At 35.5% G+C, this 12,192-nt stretch overlaps 1 protein-coding gene across 1 annotated transcript in view; it reads left to right on the top strand.

Moving 5' to 3' along the window:
- The window catches only part of ANXA1 (annexin A1), a 12,741-nt gene extending 1,069 nt beyond the window's left edge, over positions 1-11,672 (top strand). Inside the window, exons 3-12 of the mRNA XM_006834922.1 lie at positions 406-500; positions 1,311-1,424; positions 1,833-1,923; positions 2,759-2,838; positions 3,045-3,101; positions 4,771-4,864; positions 5,913-6,008; positions 7,236-7,294; positions 10,071-10,193; positions 11,375-11,672. Of these exons, the coding sequence (XP_006834985.1) occupies positions 406-500; positions 1,311-1,424; positions 1,833-1,923; positions 2,759-2,838; positions 3,045-3,101; positions 4,771-4,864; positions 5,913-6,008; positions 7,236-7,294; positions 10,071-10,193; positions 11,375-11,431 (866 nt within the window). The 3' untranslated portion in view covers positions 11,432-11,672. The remainder of the gene's footprint in view (positions 1-405; positions 501-1,310; positions 1,425-1,832; positions 1,924-2,758; positions 2,839-3,044; positions 3,102-4,770; positions 4,865-5,912; positions 6,009-7,235; positions 7,295-10,070; positions 10,194-11,374) is intronic.
- The last annotated feature ends 520 nt before the right edge of the window (positions 11,673-12,192 follow it).

The following is a 12,192-nucleotide window of genomic DNA, read 5'->3' on the forward strand; positions in this document are numbered from 1 at the left end:
AAAGTCTGTTGTTGGTTACTTTAGAGTAGCTTCCCGCTCATAGTAACCGTATATATAACAAAACAAATGTTGCTTAGTCTTGAGCCATCTTCATTAACATAGGTATGTTTAAATTCTTTGTTGTATGCTCTGTTTATTTTGCGTGACTTCCAAACAATCAAGGCTGCTTATCTTCCAGCACTATATTTAAAAATATTCTATTATGATCCATAAGATTTTTACTGGCTAATGTTTAGAAGTAGGTCACTAGAACTTTCTTCCCAGTTAATCTTAGTCTGTAAACTCTGCTGAAACCTATCCACTATGTTACCTGCTGATATTTATAATACTAATGGCATAGTTTCCAGAATCATTGCAACATGCAAGCCACCACAATGCTGCAACAAATTGGCCTTTCATTTCTAGGTGTGGATGAAGCTACCATCATTGATATTTTAACTAAGAGGAACAATGCACAACGCCAACAAATCAAAGCAGCTTACCTCCAGGAAAAAGGAAAGGTAAAATAGATATTTCATTTGAACAATATTCATGCTTAAACATAAGACCTAACACACAGTTACCTGGTCTTTGAGCTTCTGCACACTGTTTTTGTGCTATACCTATGACCAGGGTGTTGCAACTGAATCAGTCCTAGCAAGCTTATTATTAATACACTTGTCGTCTTTGTGTGAATTCTTTGATCATTTGGTATTCTGTATCAGAGACAAGTCTTTAATTTGAATATAACAAACGTCAAGGTTAGTTGACAATAAGTATTATGTTCTGATTGAAATGTGTCTTCTGTTACCAAACTAAACTACTTAATTCCTAATGTGAAATGCAGAATAGAGTTCTACTTTCAATATATACTTTATATCTTTTACACTTATATGTGGGTAATTGTTTCTTTAAAAGTACAGTGAAAGACTCTGTAATGTCAATCCCTAATTATATTGCTTATTTGTGCCAGGCAAATATGAAATATTGGGAAATTATTAATCCATAATTTTAAAAGTGTGTGTACAACTGCTTTCATCTGTAAGAGTACATGACCTCCTTTACTTTTGGCTTTGTGGGTTTGCCCCTGTATAAAAGATTGAGAATCCTATCCTAGAAGAAGTCACTGATGCATTTATTAAATTCCATTTTAATCCTTCTAGATCTAAAAGGTTAAAATAGAATTCCTAAATGCTGGATAAGAGTTTTGTATGTAAAGTAAAGGGGCTCTAAAAGACAGTTGGGTTTAGGGCTTCAGCTGTAAGATTACCTTGCATAACTTAGCATATTACGAATTAGAAGTCCCAATTTTAATTTATTTTTTTTAATAGCCCCTGGATGAAGCTCTGAAGAAAGCCCTCACAGGCAACCTTGAAGTAGTTGCTTTGGCTTTATTGAAGACTCCAGCCCAGTTTGATGCTGATGAGCTCCGCGGAGCCATGAAGGTAAACCACCTGATGGAAACAAGAGTTCTTTCCTCCAGACAATGTACAGTTCAAGTCTAGTTGCATCTGTTGTTGTAGCCTCAACATATAGCACCTGTCAATCAGCATACGTTTAATAAGTGAGTGAGTGATCAGATAAATAGATGTTGGCACTAAAGACTGTGTTGCTGCTCACCTTCTGGTTCTGTTATTATATGAGGCATATATCTGCACTTTTTATGTCTTCACCTAAAGTGTGGTCTATAAATGAGTTTGCATTTATAGCAATAGAATAAAGTTGATTGTAATTATTAAACACCCTGGTTAACATGATCAAATATCAGACTAAAGATTAATTTGGAGACACATAAACTAGGTCCTTAAATGAAGATCTCCGTACATTTTTTATTTTCTTCTTTGTCAACTCAGGGCCTTGGTACTGATGAGGACACTTTGACTGAAATTCTGGTATCAAGAACTAACAAAGAAATCAGAGAAATTAACAGAGTGTACCAAGAAGGTAAGTTGTAATGTCTAACAATCTGAGTCACTTAGTTGAAGAGGAAATATCATATTCTTAAAATTAAATGTGGATGCTAATTAGAGGAGTTTGGAAACTTTACATACTGATGTGTTTATTCGTTGTTTGTTGTTGTTGTTGTTTGGTGTTGTCAGTTGGTTCTGACTTATAGTGACCCTGTATAGGGTTTCCAAGGAATGGTGGGTGGGTTTGAACTGCCAACTTTGCGATTATCAGCCTGATTCGTAACTACTATACTACTAGAGCTCCTTCCACGTATATATATTAGTTATATATATATATACATATACATGTATATATTAACTATGTAATTTATTCTTGTTATTAAATAAAGCTAGCTTTGTGACAATAAGACTTCTCTCACAATATTGTCTAAATTACTGCCATTGATCTTGTTATTGTTAATTACCATTGAATGGATTATCATTTACAATGATGCCCAGTGTGCACAATAGAACGATGGTCCAAAGGAATTTCAAGACTGTGACCTTGCAAAAGTAGAATACCCCGTCTGTCTTCTGACACACTCCGGATGGATTTGAACTGCCAGTCTTTAGGTAGTTGTAGAACACTTAACCGTTGGTGGTACACAGGGGACTTTTTCTATTATCTTACAGGAAATAAGATAATGATCCAAAATTTCACCTACTCTGATTTCTGTTATAAAAAGTAACGATAATATTTTGAAATGTGTTCTGTAAATCATTGAACATTGTGGCACTATAGGTTCTAAGCCAATATAGTGCTATCCTACCAGACAATATCATCATCACCTGTCATTAGTTTATTACAAAATATATTTTTGTATTTTTAGAATTGAAGAGAGATCTGGCTAAAGACATCACCTCAGACACATCTGGAGATTATCGGAATGCTTTGCTTTCTCTTGCTAAGGTATAATTCAAATGCTTTTATGAAATGTCTTTCTTTTTCAATGAAGAATAAAATCTTAGATTTGAGTTCTCTTGAGAAATGAGTAATGTAGGTTTGTTTCCTAAGGAATATTATTGCTCTGATTTTAGGAAAATTAAGCAAATCATGTGATTCCATGCTAGAAATCATGACATGAATGGGTTTTTTGTTTTTGTTTTGTTTTTTAGGGTGACCGATCTGAGAATTTTAGTGTGAATGAAGACTTGGCTGACACAGATGCCAGAGTAAGCAAGTGTTTACAGAATGCTGCTGGAGGAATTTTCATTCCTTGGGGGGGACTACTATGTGATGCTCTCTATATCATTGTAAATCTAGGATCATCCAAAGACAAATTGCTTCTTAAAGATATACTGAGTTATAGACACTTTCCTGTATTTGGACAGCCTAGAGAAAAAGAAGAAAATTTCAGTAGATCCTGCTGTTCATAAAGCCAGAAGGATTGAAGGGGAACAATGAGAGTTTGATTTGTCATACCCAATGATCAATTTTTTGAGAAAACTCTGAACTTTCACTTGGCATGAAAAAAGAAAGAAAAAAGTAATTTTTAAAAATTAAGCAAAGTGAAAACAAATCTAGTGATTTTGTAAGAGCAGCCATTGCAAGTGTTAATGATATTAAAATAAATTAGTTATAATGGATTTATATACTTCAAAAATATGTTTGCATATAATTTCAGCTAGTGAGGCTTCTGGTTGTTTATACACCAATTTGTTGGCAACATTTGAAAATTTGGCCGCTTTAGGGCCTGAAATTTCTGTTTTTAAAACAAGCAAGTTACTATTTACATAGGCCTTCCTCATGGAATAGTCTTCTCTATATTAGTTCTCCACTCCCCACACCTTTACTGTACCAGTCCATGATCTTGCATATAGTAGGCATTTATTAACTGTTTGCTGAATAAGTGCATACATGTCAGATTGATTTGCTTTAAAATTCCAAAATAAGTTCTTATATCTGTGGAAAGATTAATCATTTTAGTTGAGATTGTGTAAACCCATGAAAAGAAAAAAAGTCAACAGAAGTTGAATACTTGGGTATAATAAAAAAAAAAAAAATTCTTATTTACTTGTGGCATTTCTAAATTTGCTTTCCATTTTAAGACTATCAGGACTTCTGTACTAGTGTGACTAAGGAAGATGATACTAATTAACATTTTAAAGTTAACAACATGTCTGTAATAATAGCACAGGGATTACCCTTTTCATTTACAAAAGAGAGTCTCTAAAGGTTAGTATGGTTAAATTTTTAAGATGACATGGTTAATTAGTTTGCAGAATCACATTCCTTTCAGAATTTCTCATTTTGAAATTCAAGATCTAGGTTACTATTGCATTATTGATGTGTTAGTTCCATTTGCTCACAACCACTTTAAACAATATAGCATAAAAATATACATATACTTTCTTTATAGAGACCCTTGGAGTTGCCTTGATATAGAGCATAATCTTGTTGTTGTTGTTGTTAAGTGCCGTCGAGTCGGTCCCGACCCATAACGACCCTGTACAGGGTTTCCGAGGGTGTAAATCCTTACGGGAGTAGAAAGCCTCATCTTTCTACCGCGGAGCGGCTGGTAGTTTCGAACCGCTGACCTTAAGGTTCGCAGCCCAATTCGTAACCACTACGCTACCAGAGCTCAGAGCATGATCTTAGAGAAATTTAATTCCTCAGACATCTGTTTAGGCTCTAGTGTTTGCAAAGTACTGTAAAAGATACTGTAGAAGATATTTGACAAGCAAAATATGGTCCTTACATTATAAAAATTTGCAACCTTAATTTTGCCTACTCTGATTGTTTGGAACACAAAGAAGCTATTTAGAAAATCTTTGAAAGGGACTTAACGTCCCTTCACTATTTCAGCAAATATCAAGTGTACATTTTTGTGATCCTTGTCAGGCCTTATACGAAGCAGGAGAAAAAAGAAAGGGGACAGATGTGAATGTATTCAATACCATTCTGACCACAAGAAGTTATCCTCATCTTCGTAGAGGTAAGTAGGAAAAAGAAAAAAAATTGACATCTGGAACTTGCTTATAGAAGATGAAATTTTCTTTTGTGACGATAAATAAGGATCATGAAAGAGAGAAATCTAAATTAGTGTCACACCTATAATAAATGGACATGGTACCCTAGATCCATCATTGCTATTGGCCCATACGTCTAACCTTATACAGGTATCATTTTAATAGCATTGGAAATGTATTTTTGTGACTTTGGTATGTGGAGCATCAGTTTATTATTTTCATTCTTCTGTTTCATCCATAAGTTTTGGAACTGTTGTTGTTGTCAGGTGCCAATGAGTCAGTTCAGGCTCATTGTGACCCTATACTGGGTTTCCGAGGAGCAGCTGGTGGGTTTGAACTGCTGACTTTGTGGTTCCAACTGACCTTGTAGTCCAGTGCTTTATCCTACAGCACCATATCAGAACTCCAAGTTTTGGAATAGATGTGGCAAAAGACACACATACAACAGAACAGATGATACTGAAATTTTTTTTTAAGTGAAGAAAATTGTAGATGCATTAGAAAACAAAAACAGAAAAAAAAAAAGAAAAGTTCGTATCTTTGGGTACATAATTTGACTTTGATTCTCCTGGAAGCCAAGACAAAGAGATAATCATGATTATTAAATGAAGTTCAGTATCTTCTCGTAACAAACTGATCTGTAAATTTAATAGACATTTACTACACAGATCTTTATGTAAGGGAGTAAGGGAAGATCTATTTGCCATGGCACTTAGCTCTACTGTAGTAAATGTTATGATTGTCAATCACATGGCATTTTAAATAATCTTCAACTCTTGAAAAAATTTCCCAAAACAAACAGGAAATGCAAAATTACTCTGTGAGTTTGTTTACTACAGTCCTAGGAGAAGATGAAGCACCTATACTTTATTCAGTTGAATAAACAGTTTTTAAAAGTATGCCTTGAAGTTCACTTATCCCGAAGACATTTTTTAGTCAATTGTTTGAATGTTGTTAAAGTTTGCTAAAGCATAGGATGTTTTGCACATTTTTTAGTTTATATTTAATATTCAGTGTTCCAGAAATACACCAAATACAGTCAGCATGACATGAACAAAGTTCTGGACCTGGAGCTGAAAGGTGACATCGAGAAGTGCCTCACAGCTATTGGTATGTAATCCTGGAGCTGTCAGATTATTATAATTTATAATTGCATTTTCAATGATGTCCCCCATATTAGTTAAAAAAAAAAAAAAAAAGAACAACCGCCTTCGAAATACTCAGATATACTACATCTATGTTGTAGATGAAGACAGAATGTAAAATTATGGTAAAGAATATTTAGCTAAAGGTGTAGTGGAGGTGATGGTTATGTGCTAGGGAATCAGTTCCAACTCATAGAGACTCTGTATAGGTTTTCTGAGGCTGTACAGGGTTTCATGGGAGCAGAAAGCCATATCATTCTCCCATGGAGCAATTGGTAGATTCGAACCGCTGAACTTGCAGCTCATTAAAGGTATTTGTTGTTGTTATGTGCTGTGGAGTCGTATATGAGGACCTTAATAATAACAGGTATTACTCTCTTTGGAGAGGTGGAAAGTATTTATTGAGCATTTACTGTCCTAAGCACAGAACTAGCCTGGGCACACACAGGAGACATTCAGAGCATGGCATTTGGAATTAGGCAAAGCCTGGTACTGCCATTTGCGAATTGTTTGATCTTGGGGAAATTCAGTAGAGTCTGTCTCAGTAGGTTTGTGGTGGCTTCTGAAAATCTGTTCTTTTAAAGTTCTCCCATGTGTCCAGTTGGCTACTCCAGATTGGAAACTGTGTTGTAAAGTATTGCTTCTCAAATATTCTAGCTGATATTCAGATTCCGATTCAGTAGGTCTGGGGTTAGGCCTGGTAGTAAACATTTCTGCTCACACATTTTCAATACCAAAGACAAATACCTTGAGGGCTTGATAAATCCATTAGTAGTTTATTTGGTAGCCAATTTATATTTAAAGCTTGTCCTATCCTAGGGCATTATTTTTATCACAACACTAAGAAAGCACTTGTTTGTATGCAAACATGCCTTTGTCTACTCGTTTCTCTGTCTCCAAGGAGAACACACTCAGAACAGCAGCAGCTATAGAAGTTGCTGTTGGGGGTGGATTAAAATACTGGAAGTGGGTGATGGTTATCAAAGGAAAGGAGATCCAAAACCACCATCTAGGGAGTAACAAGTATCTTCTTGTAAATCTCTGTGGTTTATTAGGGGTGGGAGTGTTAGGAATAGGAATGATAAATGAAATCTTGAAAATAAAACTTTATTCCCTGTTTGTTTTTTTTTCACATGCATGTTTCATTTTTGTGTGCGTTAAATGTATCAACGAAAGTTTATCTCTCTTACAGCGAAGTGCGCCACAAGCAAACCAGCTTTCTTTGCTGAGAAGCTCCATCAGGCCATGAAGGTATCATTCTACTTAAATGACTTTCTTTTTGTTAAGTGCTGTGTGTCAAATCAATTCCAAGTCATAACGACTGTGGGTACTCGGAAGGAAATACTGTCCGCACCTGCGCCCTTCTCGCCATCTCTCCTGTTTCAACTGTTATTGTAGTCACTGTGCCATTCCATCTTGTTGAGCATCTTGCTCTTTTTCATTGACCTTCTACTTTACTAAGTATGATGCCCTTCTCCTAGGACCAATCCCCTAGATAATATGGCCAAAGTATGTGTGATGAAGTCTCCCCGTTCTCATTTTTAAGGAGCATTCTGGCTATATTTCTGCCAAGACAGATTTATTTGGTCTGCTGGCAGCCCATGTGTATGTTACCAATGCCATGTGTGACTTGCTTAAGGGGGAAAAATATGACTGCCGATTGATCAGAAAATCTTGTATTTGAACTATCATTCACATTATAGTGTCTTCCCATTTTAACTAATTAGGAATAATCAGAATAAAACCCCATTCAATTTCTTATTTTTTCTTAATAGGTAAGATTGTAAAATGAACTTGTGATTTGTGGCTTACTCATAGTAGTTCCGAATTGGGCTGCGAACCGTAAAGTCAGCAGTTCGAAACTATCAGCTGTTCTGCGGGAGAAAGATGAGGCTTTCTGCTCCCGTAAAGATTTACAGCCTCGGAAACCCTGTACAGGGTCGCTATGGGTCGGAACTGACTCCACGGCACATAACAACAACAACATAATTTGCTTAAACCTGAGTCTGCACAGGAAGGGTGATAATGGTGGTGGTGCTGTGCTGTGAAGTTGGTTCTGACTCATAGCGACCCAGTATAGGGTTTCTAAGGCTATAAATCTTTACAGGAGCAGAAAGCCTCGTGTTTCTCCAGCAGAATGGCTGGTAGCTTTGAACTGCTGACCTTGAGGTTAGCAGCCCAACTTGTAACCACTATGCTACCAGAGCTCCTTGGAAGGGTGATAAGCTTCCCTTTTTAATGTGTGATTTCAGTAGTCTATTTCTGCTCAGGTGGTGAGTTTTACAAGCTTCCCCTTTCTAAATTATAATTGTCTTCTTTATTATTATTATTACTCTGTCTTCCATGCCACAGATTAATAGTTTCATTTTCTTCAACATTATTCTATGATTATTTAAGTTGTTGCTGTTAAATATTCTGACTCTTAGTAACCTGTATAGGGTGTCTGAGGAGCAACTGGTGGGTTTCAACTGCTGCCCTTACAGTTGGCAGTCCAGTGCTTATTCTACAGTGCCACATCAGGACTCCATGATCACTTAAGTAGAAAATACTATTAACATGTACTTGAGATGCCACTTCAACCATTTCACTTTTGCTTATTCTCTAACATGCATGGTATTTTTGAGCTCCCAAATGAAGTTATCACTATGTTTCCTTTGCAATTCCAAAATAAGGAAGTCTTCAGAGAAGACTCCATAGCAGTGGGCTTTGAGTTTACAGATATCTAATCATTTAATTAATATTAAGACATCTGTATGAAATGATAGACATTTATAGGTTACATAGAAGGTAGCACTATCAACAATCATGGAAGCAGCAATCAAGAAATCAAAAGACATATTGCATTAGGTAAATCGGCTGCACAAGACCTCTTAAAGTGTTCAAGAGCAAAGATGTCAGTTTGAGGACTAAAGTGTGCCTGACCCAGATCATGGTATTTTCAATGATCTCATATGCAAGTGAAATTTGGACAATGAACAAGGAAGGCCACAGAAGAAATAGTGCATTTGAGTTATAATGTTGGAGGAGAATATCAATGGTACTATGGGCTGCCAAAAGAACAAACCAATCTGTGTTGGAAGAAATACAGTCAGAATGCTCTTTAGCAGTCAGGATGATGAGACTTCATCTATCATACTTCAGACATATTGTCAGGAGGGACCAGTTCCTGGAGAAGGACATCAGGCTTAGTTAAGTGGAGGGTCAGAGACAAAAAGGAAAAAGAGGAAGACCTTCAATGAGATGGCTTGGCACAGTGGCAGCAGCAATGGGCTTACAAGGTTGACAACAACAACAAGAAAGTAGCAGTCTTCCCTGTGTCTGCTTTTGTCTAGTGAGGTATTAAGATTGGTAATGATGAATACTTAGTAATACTGGAGAGGAAAAGAAGATCATCCACTTCAGACTGGAAATCAATGCAATTATTTCTTTCACATAAATGATGACCTAATGGTTGAGTAGGAGATAACCAGGTGAAGGCAAGAGTGGAAGAGATGAGGAGATAAAGAAAAGATGAACTCCATACACTAAAGCTCACAAGCAAAGCATAGCATGATGCTTTCAAGAATATAAATAGAGTGATTATGCCCAGTGGGAAAAGTTTTAGAATTAGGAAGAGCATTTTAAGCTTGACAAAATGAATGGTTTCCATTCTAAGAGCAGTAGAGGACCAATGAAGAATTTTAAATAGGTGAATTCCATGATTAGATTTGAAATTTAGAACATTCACCTTATTTGTAATTCTCTAATAGTTTAGAGACTAATGAGGGATTTGTAAAAGCTTTGTTAATACTGCTAATACTGTATTTTATTTCTTGTCATTTCATTATCACTCATGTAAAGTGCATAAGTGTGTGTGTATTTATTTGTGTGTGTGTGTGCATGAGCAGGGGCATGCATTTTAATGAGGAGATAATTTCTCCCTGGAAACCATATGGTGAGCAAGAAGGCTTTGCTTTAAAATACATATCCTGCTTTAGTAAGAATATGTTTTGCATGTGAGAGGTATAACATTATTTGTTTTAAACAGGGTGCTGGAACCCGCGATAAGACATTGATCAGGATTATGGTTTCCCGTTCTGAAATTGACATGAATGATATCAAAGTATTCTATCAGAAGATGTATGGTATCTCTCTTTGCCAGGCCATCTTGGTATGTTGTAATGTTTTTAATGCTACCCCACAAATGACAGTTCTTTTTGTGACTTATTCCAAGAGAAGAACTGATTTATTATATGTGTAACTTTCATATGCAAGATTAATGCATTAAATTAGGATGCATAATTCACAAGTAAATTTAACTGTCACTAGTGAAATATTCTTGTGAGTTTGGGCTGAAAAAATTAAACACATTGTTCCACCAAAGTCATGGAAATAATTACTATCCCATGCATAAATTTATCAACCACATATTTTAGAAATTTTGTTTGTGTAAATCTGGTTTCTGAGTCATAATGATCCTGTAATGTTTCTGAGAGGTGGCTGGTGGGTTTGAACCACCAACCGTTCAAGTTAGCAAAGCAGTGCTTACAATGTAAATAGATATCATGATTTATTTTGCAAAGAATATTGGTGATGGGATTAGAAATTAATTATTCTAAATATTGTTCCTCTATTTTGTCATCTGTAAAATATATAAAACACACATTCAAGTTATCTCATTACAATGTTAAAAAGTTAGAATAAAAGCCTAAGATTTTGAACACAGGTCCAATTGATTGGACAAGTATAATCTAGTAAGAAAAAGTAAGAAAATCACAGACTTAAAACTTTCTCTCCTTTTGGTGAGTGAGTCTCGTATTTCCTCACATACAATATGACATTAGACTGTATTGTTGTTGTTATGTGCCGTGGAGTCAATTCCGACTCAGCAATGCTACATAGGGTTTCCGAGAGCAGAAAGCCTCATCTTTCTCCTGAGGAACACCTGGTAGTTTCAAACTGCTGACCGTGAGATTAGCAGCCCGATTCATAAACACTATGCTACTAGAGCTCTTTTAGACTTTACTACTCTTCTTCAATTCTGTGTGATATTGCATTTCATTCTTAGAAAATAGTAGCTCTAATATAATTGTACTCCATTCAGAGCAATTTATAATAGGGACCTTGAAAGCTCTGATTTCCATACAGTAACCAACTAACAAATATCAGCTAACTTTTATGTATAATAGTTAATTAAATGATATTTTATCAATGTTTCTTGATAATTGATAATACTGTGAAATATGATCTATAAGGTTAAGCCTACTAATCATATAATTACTCAATTAAAATTATCTTCTATGTATTATGGTTTTAGACAGTAATAAATGTACTGTGTTTTTGAATCAACAGGATGAAACCAAGGGAGATTATGAGAAAATCCTGGTGGCTCTCTGTGGAGGAAACTAATCATTCCTTTGATGTGCTCAACCAGAAGACTTTTTAATACAATCTTTTCATTCTCTATAATAAGTTTAACTAGAAAAGTTTCTTCAGCAGGATTACAGTCTAGCTTCCTGTCTTCTTAAAAAAACACACACTATAAACTATAGAGCATTTTTATACCAAAACTCTGTATAATAGAGCTAAGATTTTTTAAAAATATGTTTTTCTCAAAACTATAAAGCCCTGTAAACAAACTATTCAGTAATGTTGCCTGAAAAAGATGTTTATAGCTGAAAATAAAATTAATTTAAAGGACACTTCTTGTGTAATTGACTGTTCATTTCTTTCTTTTTTTATTTTAAATGTGCTTTACATTGATGTCAAGGGCCAAGAGCCTGAATCCTAAATTGTACTATTTAATAAAATAAATTTCACATGCTAAATTACACAAAATATTCACAGAATTGTATGGTGGTGGTGGTTACATGCCTTGGAGTCAATTCCCACTCATAGCGACCCTGGATAGGGTTTCCGAAGCTGCAAATCTTTATGGGAACAGAAAGCCTCGTCTTTCTCCCATGGAACCACTGGTAGTTTTGAACTGCTGACCATGAGATTAGCAGCACAACTCAAAACCACTATGCTACCAGAGCTCCTTACAGAATGATCTAGATAATGGATTCAAATTAGACAATGGGCCCTGATATTACCATCTGGGTACAGAATATATAAGGATGGCTCTTTCTAATCTTGAATTTATTACACTGGCATTGTAACTTTGGACA

This window comes from Chrysochloris asiatica, unplaced genomic scaffold, assembly GCF_000296735.1.
Source record: "Chrysochloris asiatica unplaced genomic scaffold, ChrAsi1.0 scaffold00014, whole genome shotgun sequence".
NCBI lineage: Eukaryota > Metazoa > Chordata > Mammalia > Afrosoricida > Chrysochloridae > Chrysochloris > Chrysochloris asiatica.